At 33.5% G+C, this 22,349-nt stretch overlaps 2 protein-coding genes and 1 long non-coding RNA gene across 3 annotated transcripts in view; 1 reads left to right on the forward strand and 2 right to left on the reverse strand.

Annotated features, from left to right (window-relative positions):
* Positions 1-22,349, reverse strand: part of LOC143916668 (uncharacterized) — a 265,871-nt gene that overhangs the window by 62,552 nt on the left and 180,970 nt on the right. The gene's annotated exons all lie outside the window — the stretch shown is intronic.
* The window catches only part of LOC143916654 (semaphorin 5c-like), a 188,783-nt gene that overhangs the window by 39,834 nt on the left and 126,600 nt on the right, over positions 1-22,349 (forward strand). The window lies entirely within an intron of this gene.
* On the reverse strand, positions 6,674-7,985 carry LOC143917336 (general transcription factor II-I repeat domain-containing protein 2A-like). Its single transcript, XM_077438817.1, has 2 exons — positions 7,313-7,985; positions 6,674-7,197 (listed from the first exon to the last, which is right to left on the reverse strand). Exons 1-2 carry the CDS (start codon positions 7,983-7,985, stop codon positions 6,674-6,676), a joined length of 1,197 nt encoding a protein of 398 aa, XP_077294943.1.

Consider the following 22,349-nt stretch of genomic DNA (forward strand, 5'->3'; position numbering starts at 1 on the left):
ATAGTCGACTTGATTAATTGAAACTTCTTATAAAGCGAAATTAATTAATGACAATCCATTGTTATAACGGTAACGGTGGACCACGACGACGACAAAAAACATATTTCGAAAAGTATTATTGTGCTAAATTGATGTTAGCGATTGGCCAAACGCTGGATGGACCCGAATGGTGGATTGGTAATGATTTCCGCCGCAAACGGTCCGTGTCGATTGTGCTTTTTTGCGCGGCTCTTCTGAAAGATGGCTTCTCAAATGTTGGGAATTTGTTTTTTTTCTCGTCTTCTTTCGGTTCTATGTAATTTGTATACATCGGTGTGCTTCCACATGGTAGTTGACGTTGATGAATTTGTCCAAGGCCGAGTTCGATTGTATCTGCGCTAGAGGAGAAAAAACGAGGTGTCAAAACCGGCGCGATGATTCCACTACTTGCGCTTGTTTAATTGACAATATCTTAATTTTGTATCTTGCCGAGTGACGACTTCCTTCGCCCACCATCTTAGAACGGGACCTGTCCTTTTTGTAGTTCGTTTAACTGCTGCTCTCTCCACACATATAGCGGTCGTTCTTGATTGAGACTGGTGGAGTGGATTGATTGAAAACTAATCTGATATAAAAAAAAACACGTTGAATTAAAAATTTATTCTACATTTACAACTTAAAAAGTAACACTTCTATCGTGCGCAACCTACATATCTATCGCACAGTTGTCTTTTTTTACAAGTCGTCTTCCTTTTGCTATTATTTGTTGTTGATTCTTTTAAAGCTTTCCAATATTGTATATTTCCATGTCAATGCACACTGCTGAAACGGTTCGAGTGTGCGTTGAAACTTGTAGAGGTTTTTCCTTTTATGAAGCCCCACCACCGCTCTTCAGAATGGGTGCGCAAAAGCAATTGTCAGTTTTAGGGTGAAAACACACTGAGCGGTATGGGACGTCACGTGTCCCTGGCTTCCCGCTGTGATCGTAAACAGTGGGCAATCAGAATACAAAGATCGAAAATCGAAAGATCTTAAGTCGAAAGATCAAAAAAAAAATGATGCATGGTAAACGGTACATACTCATGTACATACTCACTTAATTTGCGCGAGCGGGATACAACAGGAACGAGAGGAACATGCTTTTCCTCCCGTGTTAATGTGCGCGCGCAGAATACGGGAGGAAAAGCATGTTCCTCTTGTTCCTGTTGTATCCTGCTCGCGCAAATTAAGTGAGTATGTACCGTTTACCATGCACCATTTTTTTTTGATCTTTCGACTTAAGATCTTTCGATTTTCGATCTTTGCCTTCCGATATTTGCGTTTTCTGTAATTTAACATTCTGTACAGTCACGTAGACCCGTTTGGGAGGTCGCGCGTGTATACATACATATCCATATGCAACCGACGAGTTTCTCCTATATTTCTTCAAATATGGAATTCACCGTTATCGATCACTATCAAGTAAGGATAAATACACGGATCAAATATCACCGAGAACACTCCAGGGGGTGATTTTTGGGACTGTGTACTATGTATATGGGATAAGGGTGCTGCGTTTTTATCGTGTGTGTAAAATTATCTAAAAAAAACACCTACCACGTACCACTCAGTGTGTTTTCGCTGTTAGCAATACCGGTATACCGGTAAGTCAGCATAGTTTGGCCAATTACCAGTAATATTGCATTAAAATCGATGAAAACGGCGTATTGTGGATTAGGTAGTTTGGAATATGTTTATTATCAGTATTAAATGTCCAAAAAGCTGCATTCGTAAGAGCGGCTAGCTTTGATTAGAATCACAGAAATACCAAATCGTAATTAATGCGATCAGACGGTTGTTTCAATTATATATCATCCAAACTTAAATAAATATGATTGGTTAACCGTTAACACATTAATTATTACGACTGGGCTTGTAATAATTTTTATGTATTGTAATATTGTCGATTTGGGTATCACTTTTGATCCTCAGCTCACCTTTCACAACCATATCAAAAAAGTCGCTGACGTTTCCTTTCGTCGACTTGGATTTGTTTTGAGATATGCAAGATTATTCTCCAATCCTTTGTCTTCTCGCTTGCTTTTCAATTCGCTTGTGAGAAGTAAGCTAGAGTATAATGCGATTGTGTGGAATCCGCATGAAGCAAATTACTCTCTGATGATTGAGAAAGTGCAAAAAGCATTTCTTCGTTTCCTATATAGGAAAGAATATGGGTATTACCCATATCTCTACCCCACTCCTTTCCTTTTGGGCATGCTTGGGTATAATTCCCTTGAACTTCGGAGAAACTTCTCATTAATTCGTTTCGTTCTCCTGCTCTTACGTGGTAATACGTCATGCCCGTTGTTGCTGGAGCAGTTGGGGCTTTATGTCCCTATTCACTATGTGCGTGGTAGACATCATCATTTGCTGGCTGTACCTCCTGCCCGCACAGTCCTTTTTCGAATGGCTCCTATTCCAAGAGCTATCCGACTTCTTAATGAAATCGTTGCTGCCGAGACTGAATGTGATATTTTCCACCTTAGTGAGCGTAAATTGTCGGAAATTACTCTAACCCATTTATCTGGTAGTCTGCGCTCATCATTGTTTTCATGATTGATTGTGATTTATGAGTGAAATTTTGATTAACTCTCTTCCATTTGGGCCTTACAGGGATGTTTTGTATTTGTAGTTGTTTCTTACATATTTATTGAAACTGGCTGTAGGTGCAAGGCATTCCTTATGCTATATTTTATTTGATATTTTTACTTTATCTGTTATTATAAATGCTATTTTTTATGTATGTAGATGTATTTATGTTTATGTTTAATTGTTATTTTGTTTTTTTTCTTTTTTGTGTTATATTTTTTGACCATTGTGGCGCTTTAGGAATTCCTGTTATGCCACAATGGTCTGTTTAAAATAAATAAATAAATAAATGTATTTATTATATATGACATTATTAACCTAATATTTATTTTTAACTATTTATAATTTAATTTAGCCTAAAATGTTTAAGGTAAAGTAACCACATTATCTAATCCACGATTTTTTTTCATTTCCGTATACCGTAGTGGGAAAAATATTTATCGTTTACCGGTAAATGAAATTTGACAGTCAATTGCAATACCTAGTCAATATAAGTGCGTAGAGTAAGGGTGGGAGTAAATACAACTGCTTTTACTCTTTTTTAAGTACATATGTATTTACTCAAATTCTTAACCTTACTAAGGGCAAGCAGTGAACTACGCAAGTTGAGGATGCAGATGAACTTCCGTTTTCAGTCTGCACGAGCGAGTAGATTGCGCGCAGTTTCATCGAATTGACGTTTTCAAAATATTCACTGTAGTTCAATGTACGCAACTGACAGGATGTTTACAAAGTGTATTTAACTTACGCAGGTTCACTTCAATCTGCTTTGGTATTTGCATCGTTTACTTAACTTTTTTTACGATTTATCTTCATTTTTTATTCCTCTCTGGGTCCACTTCCACTTCTTTTGCTCGGCTTGTCGCGCACACACTCAAATCTTGACATTTCAGGTCAAATTCGAAGAAGTGGCCTCACACATACAGAGAGTGTCACAGAGTCACTTAACTCTCCTCTCGTGCTACTTTGCGAAGTATAATTAAATACGGCAAAGTCGGGTGGTCTCCGTGAGATCTCCCAGTTTACCGAGAGGGGCGGTCCACGTTTCGAATCCCGGAGGTGAACTTCGCCAAGCGTAAATCACGGTCATACTTACTCAGTATATTGGGTATATATATACATGTATGTGTGTAGATATGTATGTATGTATATTGGAAGTTAACCGTGCAGATGCCTCGTGATAGGTCAAGTGCTTCGATGCCGCCAACTTCTATTGTGTTGTCGCGATCGATTCGTGTCCGATTGATATGGCGTTAGTTACGCGCGTATTGTGTGTGTGCTTTTTTAATTTTTTGATGTAAGATTGATTTTTAGACAATGCTATCTGGTTTTTGTTTGCGTTTGTCCTTCCGGTTGTTTTAGTGAAGGCGTTGAAGATAGGTGTATGTGTGTGATTTAAATATTCGCGTTTGAGATTTCTTTCTTTGTCCTTTGGTTATAAGAAAAGGCTGGGAATAGGAAAGCCACTGAAGTGGCTTTCCCACGAGACCTCATTACGTTGGACACTAAAAATAGGGTGATTCCGTGGTAAAGTGTCATTTTGTATGGAGTTTGGGGAATGAAAGCGTACATTTGCTTAAGTGTCCGTTTATTCCGGAATCATCCTATTTGCCAAAGTGAAAATGTATCTTTGAAGGCCTGTAACTGCTAGTTTTTCTTTATGATAAGTATACCTACTGATAGATGTTTGTACTGTTGATAGTATGTAGAGTTCAAAGCCATCTGATTGTTGGAATAAAAAAAATTGCAAAACGAATGCGGAATAAAATCACAATCTCATCCTTGTACCAATATTTTTCTAACACTTGCAAAGCTACAGAGTAGGGATCCCAAATATTCGTCGACTGCAACTATTCGAATATCGAATAGTAAATCAAGAGCTATTCGAATATATTCTAAAATTAAAAAAAGGTAATTACACACGTACTAAGCATCTTTATATATGTAATATATTCAAATTAATAAAACATAAATCTAAAATACACACATAAAATAAAAGATAGTTTGTAAACTTGAGAAAATTGCAATTAAAAATAAATTTACAAAATATAATGAGTTGATTTAAATGCTTTCCAAACTTCTACACAAACATCATTGGTTAATGCAATAACATCATTATTTACATCTACATACATATATTGAATTCAATTAATTTCTGTTTTCTGCGCTTACTTTGCCTTTTATATTCACCAATCCCAATACGTGGCATTATAAATTAGATATAAATTTACATGTACTGTAAGATCGCGAAATATAGCTTGTTTATGAAAACTTTTAAAAAGTAACTTTTTTGCAAAATATATACTCGAATAATATTCGAATAGTTGATGAAATATTCGAATAACGAAACTCAAATGAATATTTCGAATATTCGAATATTCGATTGGGATCCTTACTACAGAGGCGAACGTTACGCCTCTATGCAAAATGTTTGATTATTAAATATGTAGCGTTGACATTTCGCATAATGATTCCGCAATCATTCGATGACTCACATCCGCTCTTATATACTTCGTACATCTATCTTTCCCGGAGTGATTTTCTTAAAATTTTCCTCATGAATCAATATGCATTCGACTGATAAAAACAGTTGAAAGTGCATCGAGTATGTGACGAGCATCACATACTTGGTTGTTTTTACTATCAAACTTTGCCCAGATATAATAGATTTGCCTCCGTTCGAATGAGTCAATGCGCGAAATGATTAAAAAGTTGATATGTCCGGTTATCCGAAGATAACCGTAGGACGTTTTAATGACACATAAAATATTATAAGCAAACGGTAAAACCCGATTGTTCGAAGCAACCTGTCAAGGAAAGGGTCAAACCAAAAATAATTTTCCCTACATTCTTTTTTTTTGTCATTACGAAATATCACACATCGTGTATATTTCGTAATGGTTTGTATCACTTCCCGGCACTTGTTTGGTCGCATTTTTTTTCTTATTTATTGAAGTAAATAATACATGTATGTTTTCGATAAGATTGTGCAGTTTCTGGGAAAAATGTTTAAATCGATTAAAATTATTTACCTCGATCACTTTTGACTGACACTATCTACGTACATATTTGTGTGTATCTAAGTTAGTGAAACGAAGTATTTTTATCATCGATGTATTTTGAATGATATTTCGATTTTTTTTTTTCATAATTCATGTTAAGATTTTATTCAATTTTCGAAAAGAAACTTTTGGCCGAGTTTAACTGTGAGATGTAACGTTTTCCCCAGAGACTTCACGTCACACCTGTGTTCTTTACTTAAGGAAATTTCTTCGCATGACGTTCAAAGTGTTCCATATATACATATATATATACATATGTACATATATAAGAATGTAGGTATAATTTTGTTTGAATATATTGTATGACATGTGCGTTGTACAATACGGTTAAATTTGACAGTATTGCGTAATATAATACTGTTACTTTGTAACGCGGACTAATGCACGTTTCGTTATTGTGATGATTTGCATAGTGTTATTATATTTGTACGTAGTCATTGGATTTTTTGCTATTGTATAATTGAAATGGTATGATGTTAAATTTGAGCCTAGTATGTTTTTTTATGTAATTATTCTTGGACAGCATTGGGAGTGGAAGTGTGATGTGTGTATTTGTATTTTGCTTATATTACATATTTTTGGTTATTACATTTTTTGCTTATATTACATATAGCTGAGCTTTCCGAAACAATCAGGTGAATCGTAGAATCGGATAGATCAGGGGTCGGCAACCTTTTGAGTCGGAAGAGCCAAAAATTACAATTTACAAAATTTCAAAGTTTTTAAAGAGCCACAAAATTTTTTCTTGCCAACAATAAATAGTACTCGCATAAATAAAGTTTTTTGATAAAAAAAACTAATCTATTTATTCATAAGAAAAAATATCTATTTATTCATACATACGTACATATGTAAGTAGTGTTTTCACAACAAATTAGATAATATATATACATATATGGCATTATTAAATAATTACTTATTATTTAAGTAAAAAATTGAAACAATTAAACATTTACTTACAACACTAACTTGTACTTCAATAACAAACAATTGAGCAAACAAATTCAATGGGAGCGTTGGCTTTGCATGTTTTTAGAAAGTTTGGATACATTTGGCTCATAACTTGTTGTTTTAAGTTTCAAACACGACTCTAAATTTTCATTTGTTAGTTGGCTTCTTATTTTACTTTTAATTATATTCATGCAAGAGAACGCTTGCTCGCACGAATATGTCGATCCGACGATAGTCAGTACTCCAAATGCCAACTTCTTCACCTCACTGTAGCAATCTGGAAGACTATTCCATGCGTCGAATATAAGTGCCTCAACTCGCGGCATTTCTTTTAAAGCTGTCCACTTTTTTTGCGTTACGTATATACATTTCTGGACCTCCAACTCTTCCAACTTGCTTTTCAACTCTGTAAATTTTTCACTCCACAAAGTTTTACTTTTTAAATCGATCAATTGCATTTTTAGAGATCCAGTATCAATTCCAAATGGCTCAATGTGGATTTCGTTACTATTTGTGTTGAGAGGATTTACTATGAATGCTATGTAGAGTGGTTTTGTTGGTTTTGAATTGCTGAAATCTGTCAGAAAATTAATCTTTAATTTTTTTTATAACTGTGCTGAAGTAATTTGTGTCAACAGTTGCACTGGTTTTATCGCGATATTGCTTTAGAAATTGAAAATGAAGTAATTTACCGCTCTGAATATCTTCTGCAAAAATAATTAATTTTTCTTCAAAACAAACCAATTCTTCTACCAAAACATTTCCCTTTTCTTGCAGTTTTAGATTCAGCTCATTTAATTTCACTGTGATATCCACCATAAAGTAAAATTTTTGCAACCATTTGTCGTTCTCTAATTCAGGGTGATTAATGCCTTTTTCATTTAGGAATGTATTTATTTCATTCAAGCACAAAGCAAAACGTTTCAACACCTTACCTTTGGAAAGCCATCGCACTTTATTGTGAAGAAGGAGGTCGGAATACTGAGTCTCCATTTCATTTAAGAATTCTTTAAATTGACGATGGTAGAGTGCTTTTGACAAGATTCTGTTAACAATCTTGATTACCAAATTCATGACCTCAACTATTTCGGCCGGAAATGTTTGGGCACAAAGCGCTTCTTGGTGTATTATGCAGTGAAACGTAAGAATTTCGTGGTTTATTTTGCTCTGAAGAATCGTTGTTGCCCCTTTATTTTTTCCTGTCATACTTCTGGCTCCATCAGTTGCTATTGAAACGATTTTATTTAAATCGATCTTATTGTCTTCAAGGCATTTTTGCACGGCATTCGCTATATCTTCCCCTCTAGTTTGTCCGGAGAGCGGTAACAATCCTAGAAGTTCTTCTTTTGAACCTTGGGATGACATATACCTGACAAAAAAGGGCAACTTGTGCCGTGTCTTTCGAAAATAAATAATATTTGCGTATGGAACTAAAGAGCCGCAGCTTCACATCCAAAGAGCCGCATGCGGCTCGCGAGCCGCAGGTTGCCGACCCCTGGGATAGATGGATAGATAACATACATATGTATGTAAATACATAATATATATGTACGTACGTACATATATTATGTATTTACTATTATGTATTATGTATTTATATTACATATGTATGTACTACATATAAATACATATCAGTGGCGTGCTGTAGAAATATCCCTGTTTTTATCGCACAGATTTACTTACGTGTGCGCGGAGACAAGGAGACTCGGTATGACGTCACTTGTATCCTGCTCGCACACACGTAAGTAAGGCTGTGCGATAAAAACAGATACATTCTATATTGATTTAATGAATATGTAAATCTTACAGATACAAAACAAAATTTTTAACAAGAAAATTAAAATGTTTAAATAAAAAATGGATCTAACCCTGAAAAGTGTTTCAACATACCCAAATTCATGATGTTTTTGCGTAATATGAAGTAAAAATTGCCTAGATATGTATGTACAAAAAATCATAAAATAGCAATTGTTAAAAAAATTCGTGACGGTTTGCTCCATTACGCAAAACAGTTTATTTATTCGAGTTAATTAAATATGATAAAATCGGCAATTCTATATGTACATACATATTATATATGTATGTATGTAGACAGGCAATTTTAGTATTTGATTTATCTTTATACATATTTATTTATGTATGTAATTACATATAAAATAATATAATAGTGTAAATAAAAAAATTCGAACAAAATATATAATATATTGTTTTGTTGATAAAAGAAAGCCTGAAAGTTTTTAATTAATTTTATTAAAAAAAAAAATAACGACATATGCATGAATATGTCGTTACTCTTATATCATTTTTCTAATTATTTGAATAACTGGTTCAGTATAAATTTCAAAAGTACAGTAAACATAAAAATTAAAGATTGTGGATAAAAAATATATGCATGAAATCTGTTAGTGAGTTGTCACCGCGATACAAAGCCACCACGGTGAAATGGTCATGCGATGAAATGTTTGTGTAACAATTTCTTACGTAGTATGCAAATGAAAATTTATTTACAAACAGCCATTACTGTGGGTTAATATAATATAATATAATATATATGAAGTTAATGGGTGGAGGGGGGTCGAGGGCAAAAAATCCCCATTGCGTACATAGACACAGTACGTAAACAAGATTTATAACTCCATTTTCGGAACGTTAACTCTTTCAGGTTTGGCACGAGGCGATATCCATTGTGGAGGAGCGTAATAATACCCCTCTTTCAGCGATAATAAATTAGATGGGCTTTACTTTCGGGCGAGTCGAGACGCTTTTGTCGGTTTGGCGTCGAGCCGTCTGCCAAACTCCGAGGCTCGTTTGCCGACGACAAACAACCGTCACACGGAAAACACTCTTTTGTCCTCTGCGATGCTCGAATTTTCAACTGGTAATGTGAGGATCGCGTCTCACCTATATTTATGATCCGACGTCGATGCATTCATAACTAGAGGCAGGACCGGAAGTGTGCTTTTTCCAGGAAACAGGGCGTTTTGGGTTTATTTTCCAGGAAACAAGGCAAACTACAAAGCTAGAGAGCATACAAAAAAATTCATCATAAAGATGAACAAAGCACGACGAACCATGAACAATAAACAATGAACGACGCAAAGTTGGTCCGCTCTTTATTAATAACTTCACTAGCGCCAAGGAAAACTGCACAGTTGCGGTCATCTTTGATGTCTATGTAGATTTAGATCTTGTAATGTTTTATAAACAGTTGACGTAGTTTTGGCTGATGGAACGGACACATCATATATACAGTACCGTGCTTTGAAATCGCATCACACTTCAATTGTTCGATGTTTTCGTTTATTTTTTAATTACATGTAGCTATACACGAGTTTTTTACATGAGAATTAAAAAAAACATGTACAGTAGGTAATTTTTTTTTATTTATTTCAAATGTCTCTAACTAAAATAATATTAAATAGTATATGTATATAATGCATGATCGGCTATAGTATATAAAGATGTATTCGGCTATTCCAAGTATTGAAAATCATTCAAAACAACTCCACTTGTTTTGTGAAATTAAGTTTCTCTCTCTCCAAATTTTCAATTTCAGTGGCAAGACCTACAAATTTGGAGTTTAAGGGGTAGTTTCTATTTTACATATGTATGTATGCGCCTCGCGGTAACGTCATTATCAGAGATCGGCGTCGAAGTTGCTTTTATGAACAAAAAATTTTTCATTATTGTCAATCTTTTTTTTTCTTTCTGGCTTCGTAGGACAATAGTAATTGACAATAGTGAATTTTAGACAACTTAGACACCGATATCTGGTCATTATATACTAATTTTGTACAAAAATAAAAATTGTGAATTTTGCGAAAGTTATTATAAAAATTGTGAATTGTAAATTTGGCAATATAAGAGCCACGCCCACAGGTACATCCTGAAGAGCCGCATTTTGCTCGCGAGCCGTAGTTTGGCGTAGTTTGACTTGTATTAAATTTAATGATTTTTTTGTAGTTTATAGAAGCAAAATTTAATTTAATTGTATACAGTTTATTGTTTTAGTTGTTGTCTCGTACTGTCAAATTTTATATAAATTCTCTTTAAAAAAATTGTATTCGTTGTAGCTCATTTGAAGAAATGAAAATTTAATAGTGGATATACATTTAAAAGATCAATAATAAGGAGTAGAGATTTTGATCGATTGCGGCTCATCAGAAAATTTTCAGCTTCTTAGTGGACCAATCTGCGCCTACATAGAAACTACATAGACTTGACTCTCAATAAATGTTCTACTGATACAGTGCATAAAATTGCTTCAAAATGAATATCCTTTCGAATTTTATAAAATGTAATACATTTTCATTAATAGATGACCGGTACTGTAGGTACGCATGATATAAATATGTAAAATTTATAGAGGCCTTAAATCAAGAGTATAGAGGGGAACTAAAATATCTTAAAAATCATTAAATATTCAGTTTACAAGAATAAATGTAAATGCAACAGAAAATTACCCAAAAAAAATGTAACTCCTGAACCGCGAGCGGCTCGCAGTAATTTCCATAAAGCGTAACTAATTAATTATGCAACGAACGTAAGATACGTCGACTCTAACGACGCGTTTGGTGATTATTAATCTCTCACTTATAATACAATATTACGCGTTCATTATTATTATTATTATTCATAAATATAAAGCAATGCGGTTAAATACGTGTAATTTGTTATGTGCAACAAACATATCGCGGTCAAATTTCTAAAATAAAAACGTATAACAAATGTATGTAGTTCGCGTTATGCTAATATTGTTTGGTAATTAATAATTGGCCGTTTTAACTGTGTGCCTAACTGGTTTAAGTAGCCGTCACATTTGACGGGGACGTGTTGGACGTGATGGTCGCTTTATTGCCGTTACTATATTTATTAAATGCGTAAACGTCGAATACTTAAATTGATCTAATTTTTTTAATACGTTTTTACACCGTGTCGATTTGATATCTAATTTATATTATAGTATGTAGCTGTTTTTTTTTTAGTCATCATAGATTGCGATTTTATTTATTTGTATAAAAACATTTTCAAAATTGGTTTTCTTTGGTCTTAGATAGGTAAGTTATGTATGATGAATTTACGGTAAATTTATAAGTACATGGCGGGGTCTGTTCCAGCATTAAAATTTGTGATTGAGCATACCTAAATGTGATAATTATTTTTAGTTCAAGGAAATATTAGCTGTAATGAATTTTGCTCGAATATACATATTAATTGAATTGTGTCAGAAATTTTGAACTTCTTGAGGAATATGGCTAAAATGAAATTTCTAGCTTTGTCCAAAATTCGAGGTCGATTTATATATGTATGTCTGAGTTGGAAAAGTTTGGTTACATGCACATAATTCATTGGTTTTTGATTTTACATTTCTGTCTTGTCCTATTCGGCTAAAACTTAACCGATTTACAAACTCAAATTTAAAAAAAATGTAACCCCCCCCCCACCCCAAAATATAAATATAATTATTATTTAATCTGCTACTCTTTTCTGGTATATATGGTAAGTACTGTTGACTTTTTTTACATTTGATTTTTAGATTCTGTCTAGGCAAGTGTAAAATTATGTTAAATCTCAACTTTAAAATTTGGGAAGTTTCTCAACAAGAATAACAGTTACTCTTAGTAAACATTTATGTACATCTGTTTGAATGATTTATCATAGATCAAAATTAAATTATAAAATTTATTCTCCTCTCATTGTTCCTTGATAATATTATATTATGTATGTACTACGTTTGTCCGGAATATTAACATTTTTTTATACATTACGTACATATTATGCATATGTACGTAATATATTGAAACACACTTTCTCATCCTAAAAGGGAAAAAACACAGTAGATTTTTTTAATCGTTCGAATTTCTCAAGCTTTTAAGCATTCGGTTTTTTTATATACATAATATATTTATAATCAGGATTTCGATTAGCATAACCGGAATTAATTTACATTAACGATGAAACGAGAGAGAGAGAAAAAAACAGCAATTTAAATAAGATCGCATAAATATATTATATTTACATACATATATGTATATACATAAATACAGTTTTGTGCAATACTATTGACCGATATATATGTACATATCTGACAGTCGGCGATAAATCAACGTTTTTTAATCGTCAAATGCATACATGCGACAGTACATTTCAAATATTACACCTTCTCGTCGTGTACACGACGATTAAAGCTGCGATAAGAAGAAGAGTGTGGCGTATGATACGCGATAAAGAGTAATTTTTATGTTTGCATGTACATATGTATGTATCGATCGTAAGAAACCACTTTCTCGAATTTTTTCCCATGCGTATTATTTATTCATCTTCGATAGACAACTTGCATAGCGTTCGCGACTCTTGGGAAATTCGCGCGTTAAGACGCGTATACATATGTACATATTATGTACGTGCGAATTGTTTATTATTTTTTGGGTACCATTTATCGGCCCGGAAAATAAAAAGAATGCCCCTCTCTTAAATAACTCGCTCGGCAGATTCGGTTTTCGCCAGGCAAATCAAACGTCAAATGGGTTGCCAGTAAGTAACAAAAATAAATACCGACCTTAACAACCTAATCTTAAATGAATAGGGCCAACCCTAACTTAACCTAACCTAACCTAATCCTTAAATAAATAAGTGTTGGCTGCTAAGATATTACGATTACCCAGTGAATATGTAACTGGTTATGATTTCACTGAAACGTCAAATTTTATTTTTGTTACTGGCAACCCGTTTGACGTTTGATTTGCCGGGCGAACGCCGATTCTGTCGTGCGAGCTATTTTAGAGATGTTGATTTGACATGACAAATGTCGTTTTGACATTTGTCGTGTAATTTATTTCACAGCCGTGCCAAAAACATTATCCCATTTAATAATATACATAGCATCATTTAATCGGGTCTACGTGACTTGACAGAATGTTAAATTACAGAAAACGCAAATATCGGAAGGCAAAGATCGAAAATTGAAAGATCAAAAAAAAAAAAATGGTGCATGGTAAACGGTACATACTCACTTAATTTGCGCGAGCAGGATACAACAGGAACAACAGGAACATGCTTTTCCTCCCGTATTCTGCGCGCGCACATTAACACGGGAGGAAAAGCATGTTCCTCTTGTTCCTGTTGTATCCTGCTCGCGCAAATTAAGTAAGTATGTACGTGAGTATGTACCGTTTACCATGCACCATTTTTTTTTTGATCTTTCGATTTAAGATCTTTCGATCTTTGCATTCTGATATTTGCGTTTTCTGTAATTTAACATTCTGTCAAATCACGGAGACCGCATTTAATCATATAGTATAATTCAATAATATCTATGTATTATGTAGCATCGGCCGCATAGTTATTGAAAATAATCGTTAACTACAGTGCGTATTTAGTATTTTTTGTTTAAAACCTGTTGTTATAGTAATTGGATAACAGTACTGATCATATGCACATTCATACATATACATATGTTCTTAAAATAATGAAGAGGAGTTTTGTTGTGTGATTTTTACTCTTGTGAGTTTCTAAAAAGAAATGGTTGGCAACCCCAGTCCGACCGAATATCCAATACGATTCCGATTAGTGGAGTTTAGGGCTTTGTGTGTGAAGACCTAATGCAAGTCCCATGACACGCTTAGTATGCGCACGTTGTTTATACACGTGTCCGACTCGACTATTGTGTTAACATCGTGCATGTTTGACTGTTAATAAGATATACACTTACATACCTGGAATTTAGATGATACCCGAAAATACACACTCGCACGTTTCGGTTGTGAAACGTTTCACTTTTGGAGTCGATAACACGCCGTCTAACTTGCCTGGAGGTAGGCGAATAAGATGCGTCGCTTCCAAAAGGGCCCATGTGCCCTCGAGATGGATTTTCATTGTAAAATTTGTAAATCGATTGTTTTTTGTGTTGAGATTCGAGCTTATTGTCTGTTTTTATGTTTGAAAATGGGTCGAATTTGTACATAATGATTAATGTGCAGTATCGACCACTTTTACAAATCTTTAATTATTATTTAGTTATAAAAGTTTTACTTTTTTATTTAGTCTTACTTTTGCACGATTGTTTGTTTCATATTTTATATGTATTTATTTTGAATTCATTCGAATTCCTTGCTATATTTACATATTTGTAAAATCAGATTGTAGATTTCATTTACACGGTTACATCATTGATATGAACTAGATTTTAAATGTCTTAAGCTGGCTATTCATTTTATACATAAACTTCTCAGTTTGACCAAATTCTTAAGAGATTTAAATTTAAGAATATTAGAAAAGTTTAAACTGAGTATTTTATGAGTAGGTAATGCGTTACAAATGTTTAATCCGATCTAATACGCAAAATATAAAATATAATGTTTTGCGTTTCACAAAATTTAAAAATACTGGTGGTTTTAAAATTTATTTTGCTTTTCCGAGATTCTGGACATAGACAGTGTTTTTGGAACTGAAAATTGGACTTCCTCCACTTTCAAATTTAATTAATCGAGCTCATTATTTTCAATCATTTGTTAACAGAAGGCCCCCCAAGTCGTAGTAATTAATACTTTCCAATCGAGTCTGATTTTAATATATATTTTTTTAAATTTAAAATATATTTCAAATGCGGGTTTAATTTTTCACGGTCAATTGTTGATGATGATCTGTAATTCCCTATCTTACAAAGAGGAATTTTATTTACACGCATTCCATTGAAACAATTAACCGCATAAGTGGAGGGAATATCCGTTTTTATTTTTTTAAATTATTTAAATTCAACGTATTTTACGCGTTTTAAGTTTATCGAATTGATTTAATATACAATTTCAAATTTTGGTGTGATATATGATATTTATAAAAATTTTAAAAATGTAGTTTTTTAGCATACTTGTTATATTCACACGTATGCATACTCCGAATAGTTCTATTCATGAAAAAAGTGATAAAATTTTATTTTACATAAATCGAGTTAGTGATAAAATGTCAACCAGTTCAATAAAAGCGCATTCTCAAAAAATACTATCTATTTTTAGGAGTTTTTATCTTATTATATTAAAATTTACGACTCTTGAATAATCTAAATATAATTATAAAGTTGGACAACAGCATAAATTTATTTTAAAATATGATGCAATTTTAAAGATCCGTACTGTATCACTCAATTCGATACCAGCCCTCTTAAAACCAAGTTACACATTTCGATTATTCTATCCGAGCACATACATAGTACTTGAGTACACACATAAACAACATAACAGATAACACGTGACATATTTACTATACAGGTTGATCTGCTCAATTAAAACACACACTTTCTGGAACTACCCACGTTTCGTACACTTGCATATGTATGATGAAAGCACATACTGCAATCTAATCTTCAAGCGTTATTCAGAATTCAAACACTAATTTAGATACCAAGTTTAAATCTTGCCTATTATGTGTATGTATGTACATAGACACTTAATTTGCTCGCTTTGTTATCAGAAGAAGGGAAAAAAAAAGAGCAAACGTTATAATACGCAGAGTGGAAAACCCACGATTTATATTCTGACACAGTACATATTCTCGATCTCGCACTTACTCGTCTATTCCAACGACAAACATGCATGATATACGAAGTCATATCTGTAAACATCTCCAGCGTGCATATGATGTACCTACTGAGAAGTACAAACTTCCACAATTAACACGGCGTGCACTGGTAAGTATTGTCTTTATGGCGCATTACACTTGCCGACTAACTTCGGGTGCAAACATTAGAAGTTTGACGGAATTGTATGTTCTTCTTCTTCTCGTGGGTCTTCTTTTTGACCGAAGATGACCCGCTCGAGCTGGACCACACTCTGGTGACACTTTCCTACCGGTCGCGTATGTTTGCTCCATCGTTTCGAGTAGGAGTTCTAAACGAAAGAACATTGTGTGCTTTGTCGTTGTTATTTTTAGTTTTGGACTTATTGGATTTGTGTTGCTTCACTTTTTTAGTACGTTTTAAGCTTTTTTTTGTGTTCTGTTGGGACACAGTTTTTATCTTTTATCTTTCCGTGAAGTAACGTCCTGTAGAAGTTTAAATTTTATCAGTTATCGTCCTTGAACATGCTCTGGTTGCGCTCGAATTTATCATACCTGAAAAATTATCGGAGTGACATTCAGAATTTTAAGTTTTCCGAAAAACACAAAAAGGTTCAATTCATTATTGTATGATACATTTTCTCGTTGAATTTACTATAGTGTCAGGTATTTATACTTTTTTTGCATAACTTTGAGACAATATTACGTACTCAATGTACATACATAACTTATGTAACATACTGCATATGTAAGTCATCAGCAGTGGCGTAGCTACCTCATAGTAAAGTCATGCAAAGCACGAGAGCTCAGCTTGACAGGGTTCAAATTTATATACATACATACATACATATGTACATTGGTAAACTCAAAATATCGAAAGTAAGAAAAATACCACTATTTCTGTTTGACTTATTTCACAAATTGTTATCACTTACATCTCGGTAAAGCAGAATAAACGTATTACAGCCCTTCAGTATTTTTAAATATTTTTAAACGCAAAACATCACATTTAATGTTTTACGAAATATTCCTCAAAATGAAGAAAAGTGGACTTCTGCCTCTTTCAAATACATATAAAGGCTCATATATAATATTATTTTGCTTCACCTTTATTTTACGACCCAGAAATGTAAAAAGATCCAAAAAACTATTTGTGGTTTTATCGTTGCAGACCATAAAAAGCCATTTGGGTTGGATAATCACGTAACGCCATTATTAAAAAAAAAATACTTAATTGGAAATATATCCATAATGACAATTTTGTAAACCTTAAATCGAGAAAGATGATTTTATAAAATTGATGAGCTAAGTTTAATTTTTTTTTTTGTAGAATTCTTATACTAATAGCTCTATGAAAATATGGAACAACAAACAATTTGAATTATTTCGTATAATATTAAAAAAAAAATAAGTTGAGGGGGGAGGGGGACTTGGATAAATTTTGCATGAGGGCCCAAAATTTCTAGCTACACCACTGATCATCAGGCCAACCAATTATCCTTCAACAATGTATATATTCTATTGTTATTTCAGAGATAATCTCGGATGTATACATATATATGTATGTATATTCATATAATGTTAATATATGTATGTAGTCTTACGTCAAAACTGTTGGATATACGTAAATACATATCTTATTACTATATATGTAGGTACTATATATATTTCAGTTAAAAATCTATGGTTGAACTTTTCTAACTACAGGAAGTAGCACTTTATTTTTGCAGGTATCCTTTTTATCTTGCATCTGCATTTTTGTCTTCTAAAAGTTCTTCTTATCTGTAACTTTCATTTTAAATTCTATCAAATGAAATGTACAAGCAGTAAAACTTTTCAAATACGGCACTTAATCTTCTTCTTCTCTACATTGCTTATTTACCTACAGAAACTGAAATCTTCCGGAGTTTCATTGTAACAAATATGGTTCGCCAGGAAGTACAACACATAGCGGTTTATTTTTAATCTGCAAAAGCGTTTTGAGACGATGGCGTGCTATGTCACACCACATCATTCAGAAGCCGAGTTTCCAATTAAAAGGTCGTGCTTCAAAGTGTCTTTCACCAGCTCGCCCACTCCTCTTTCCTCTTCCGTCGTCACCTTGGGTGATCATTATTAGGATCTGTCTTCTAAAATGGGTCAATTATTACCATACGTGGGCGTATCTCTTGGCCTCTACTAATCAAAACATGGCTTCCACACTCTCCACTTAATCCGTGTCCAAATACAAGTTATACCGATCCAATATTGCTACGGGGGCTTTTCTTTCGAAGTATAATACAATCATCAGTGAGAGTATTTCGAATCGGCAGTACGAACGAAAACAGTGAGAGTGCTTGTCGAATCTGATCTTGCCATATTACAAAATTTTCTGATGATATATTTGTATGTTTTTTTGGATGAATTGAGTTGTATTAATATATCAATTAATATGCTATCTTTACGCATTGACATGCTAATTAATAAGCATCGTACATACATATATTATATTATTAACATCCAAATGGCAACTGTCAAAATGTATATTTGATTAATCTATTAAACGAAATATTCCAGCAGTATGGCTCGGTGGTTGCGTTTATGTTAAGTACCGAGAGGCTATCGGATTCGATCCCGTGCTAATCTTTAATGCTGCTAGTCAGACTTGGATATTTGTGACTCCAAATCGATCGTTTCCTATCAGAGTTTGTCAATTTATCTGATTTCGTTGTTGAAACGGTTCCTCCATAAAATTGGTAAAAACCATCCTACCCACTATCTCACCTATGTATATCTGAATTTGATTTATGTACAATATGTAAAAAATTATGTACAAGTCTAAATCCATATATGTCTCTATGGATCAATTCATTAATTAATTAATAGTTAATTTCGTGACGTTCACTATTTCTAAATTCAGCGACTTATATAATAAAAATGGTGCAATGTTTTTAATTGGTTAGGAAGGCACATTGGGGTTTACCTGTTAGGATTTCCTGGTATAAAATCGATAAATAATAAATCATATAATGAAGTTCTTAGTTTCAAATATTTATCACGTGGCTCGGATCCTTTACGCAAAACTACACAATAATATTGCCAAACAGGCTCAAGCTCACATCGTATTTATCAATTCGGTCTAATTCGAACAGCTCGTCAGCGCGTTGCTATTTTTTTCTACGTATATGTATGTGTGTATGTACATAATATGCAGACAAGCCTTTTACAATTTACGCTTTTATAAATCCTTCTCGTTCAATTTGACCCAAAAGGTCGTCCGTGTTCGATATTCAATTTATTTTATAGCTCACCGCACGTTCACCTCGATCAATTTACGTTTTGACTCACATTACTAATATTCGATTTAGAGAGTCCATAAAAATAAAACGATGCTGAATAAAATTAATAACGCGGCCATTAGAGTGTAAGATTTTTTTTAAACCCATAACAAACCGAATCTTTGACACGCCGAGAAACGTTTTCTTTTCGGTTCGATTTGATTGAGTCGTAAAAATCGACGAATGGCTAGAAACTATAAACTGCTAAAGTTTGTCAGGCTTTTATGACGCACCGTATAAATAAACGCGGACCAATTTTGAGACACTAAAGGAGCCGCACACTAAATAACGTTCTACGGTGCAATAAATTTCACTGCGTTCGCTCTTCTTGTTTATGGAAAGTTTCCGTATTTTTGACTCGGATGCTGGAGATTATGCATAAATTCGCCGGTTTTGATCTAAATCGATGATAATTTTGGATTTCTGTCGTTGGACGTTGGGCAATGTTTGGGTTTTATTGCCGTTGTACAATTTATTTTTCATTTTTATCTCGACTTTCGTGATAAAAATTGAATTCACTCGACATGCTATCTAATATAAACGAGATTGTTCGGAAATGGATATGTATACATATAATATTGACCAATATTTGTATAATATGTACGACTTACATACATATGTATATATATCTATAGATGCCACAAGTGTCAACATTAATGCACGCTGAAAGTTGCACAATATATACATACATATAACGTTACAGTTTATATGTGCCGTTATATGTATCTGAAAGTAGTATAAGTCCACTTTTCGTCATTTCGAGAAATATCTCGCAAAACATTAAATACAATGTTTTGTGTTTAACAATATTTAAGATTTTTGGTGGCCTGTAATACGTTTATTCTGATTTTCTGAAATTCGAATTAAAACAAGTGATAACAATTTGTGAATTAAGTCAAAAAGAAATAGTGTTTTTGGAATTGAAAATTGGACTGCCACCACTTTCAAATATAACGGCTCCAGGAAGGCCTAACTGGTAAACCCCAATGAGCCTTCCTGGCCAATTACAAACAATGCAGCATTTTTATTACACAAGTCGCCGAATTACGAGACACTGAAAACTCGAAATTTAGGATACATCTATGAATTGTACATAAATTTTATTGTACATTAATCAAACTCGAATAGTGGTGACATAGTAGGTCGGAAGGTTTTTAGCCAATTTAATCGGAAACCGTTTCAACAATGAAATCAGAAAAATTGGCAAACTCTGATAGGAAACGATCGACCTGAAGTCACAAATATCCAAGCCTGACCAGCAGCACTACAGATATATATATATATATATATATAAAGAAAAATTATTTTCAATCGAGGTCAGCTCATGGGATCGAACCCGGCGCCTCTCGGTGCTAGGCAGAAGCTTAACGACCGAGCTATGCTGCTGACTAAGATTTAAATTAGATCAATTGGCAAACTCCAACAGACGGGCGATCTGGATTTAGTAACCATCTAGGTTAGGGATAGGAATACCGGTATTCCGGTTTACTAGTGAATCGCCAAAATTCTCCCATCGGTAAATACCGGCAAATTTTAAAGTTTACCGGTAATTAAGTACATAAACACACATTTAATTGCATATTATTACATTAAAAGTCGATGCAAATGGCGTATTTTGGATTAGATTGTCTGGAATTTGTTTATTCTCAGTATTAAATGTGGTAATTTTAATTGAAAAATTGGCAAAACAGACCAACCAAATCGTAATAAATGCGATCAGACGGTTGTTTCAAATTATGATCAAAATCTCAAATGGTCCAAACTTTCTTTTCCAATTATCCTTATGTTATGCATATTAATTAAAAGTTTGAGAGTGATCATTTCAATAATTGACGATTTGGTGGCAGCAAACTATTCACAAATTGTACTTCCTTTTGACCTGTTCTTCTTGAAATCTTACTTGGAAGTTGTTTTTTGGAACTTACTATTGAATATACACACATATTATCGGTGACACTACATTTATTTATGATATAAAATTGTGACTTTACTATGTCTGAACGCGAGGCATAACTGACACTGAAATTTTTATCGTGACGTAGCAATAAAAATGGTCTTTTATTGCGACGTGTCCGATATCTGCTATGGTCGTTATAATGATGATGACATTTCGAATTATGCCGTTATATCAATCATTATAAAAATATGCATATACATAAAACCTACGAACATTTCGCTTAAATTTATCACCTAGCAAATTACACTCACTGCAATTCGAAGATGTGATAAAAATATTATCCTACGTAAATCTGATACCCGGTACTTGTTCTAAGCCCACACGCGACACTTATGATTTTGCAGCGATTCTAAAACTTTCATATTACTATTACATTTATATGGACTATGTGAGAACGATTTAGTAAGTAGTTTGAGATTATTTTAACGTTCCACTCTTTTGATGCTGTAATAGAGGCCTTTTTAATAAGTGGTGTTATCTTAAATTTTTAACTCAACAACGAATACCACATGTTATAAAACTATCGACACACGACGGTGAACCGAAACTATTTAATTACGAACGAGCCTTGGATATCTAAATTATTAACAACGAACTTCTAAACCGGTCCATCTCGCATCAAACTAATACAATTTAAGTGAGGATCAAATTTCATAGATATGCGTAGTCAGTTGGCGTATCCTAAAGTCGTTAAAAAATAATAAAAAAATTCGAACCAATCACGTTTCGTTACAATCCTTATCGACTTGTCGTGCGTAGGTTTAACTTGTACACCTAAAATATACTGCGTACTTTTTATCCTGTTTAATTTGCCGCATGATTAGACAGATGCTGTTGTAGTTCAGTTTGTCCAATCTTAATGAAGATCCAGTGAAATGGCTTAACGGTTTTTTCTCATCTTATCAT

Source organism: Arctopsyche grandis, chromosome 9, assembly GCF_051622035.1.
Source record: "Arctopsyche grandis isolate Sample6627 chromosome 9, ASM5162203v2, whole genome shotgun sequence".
NCBI lineage: Eukaryota > Metazoa > Arthropoda > Insecta > Trichoptera > Hydropsychidae > Arctopsyche > Arctopsyche grandis.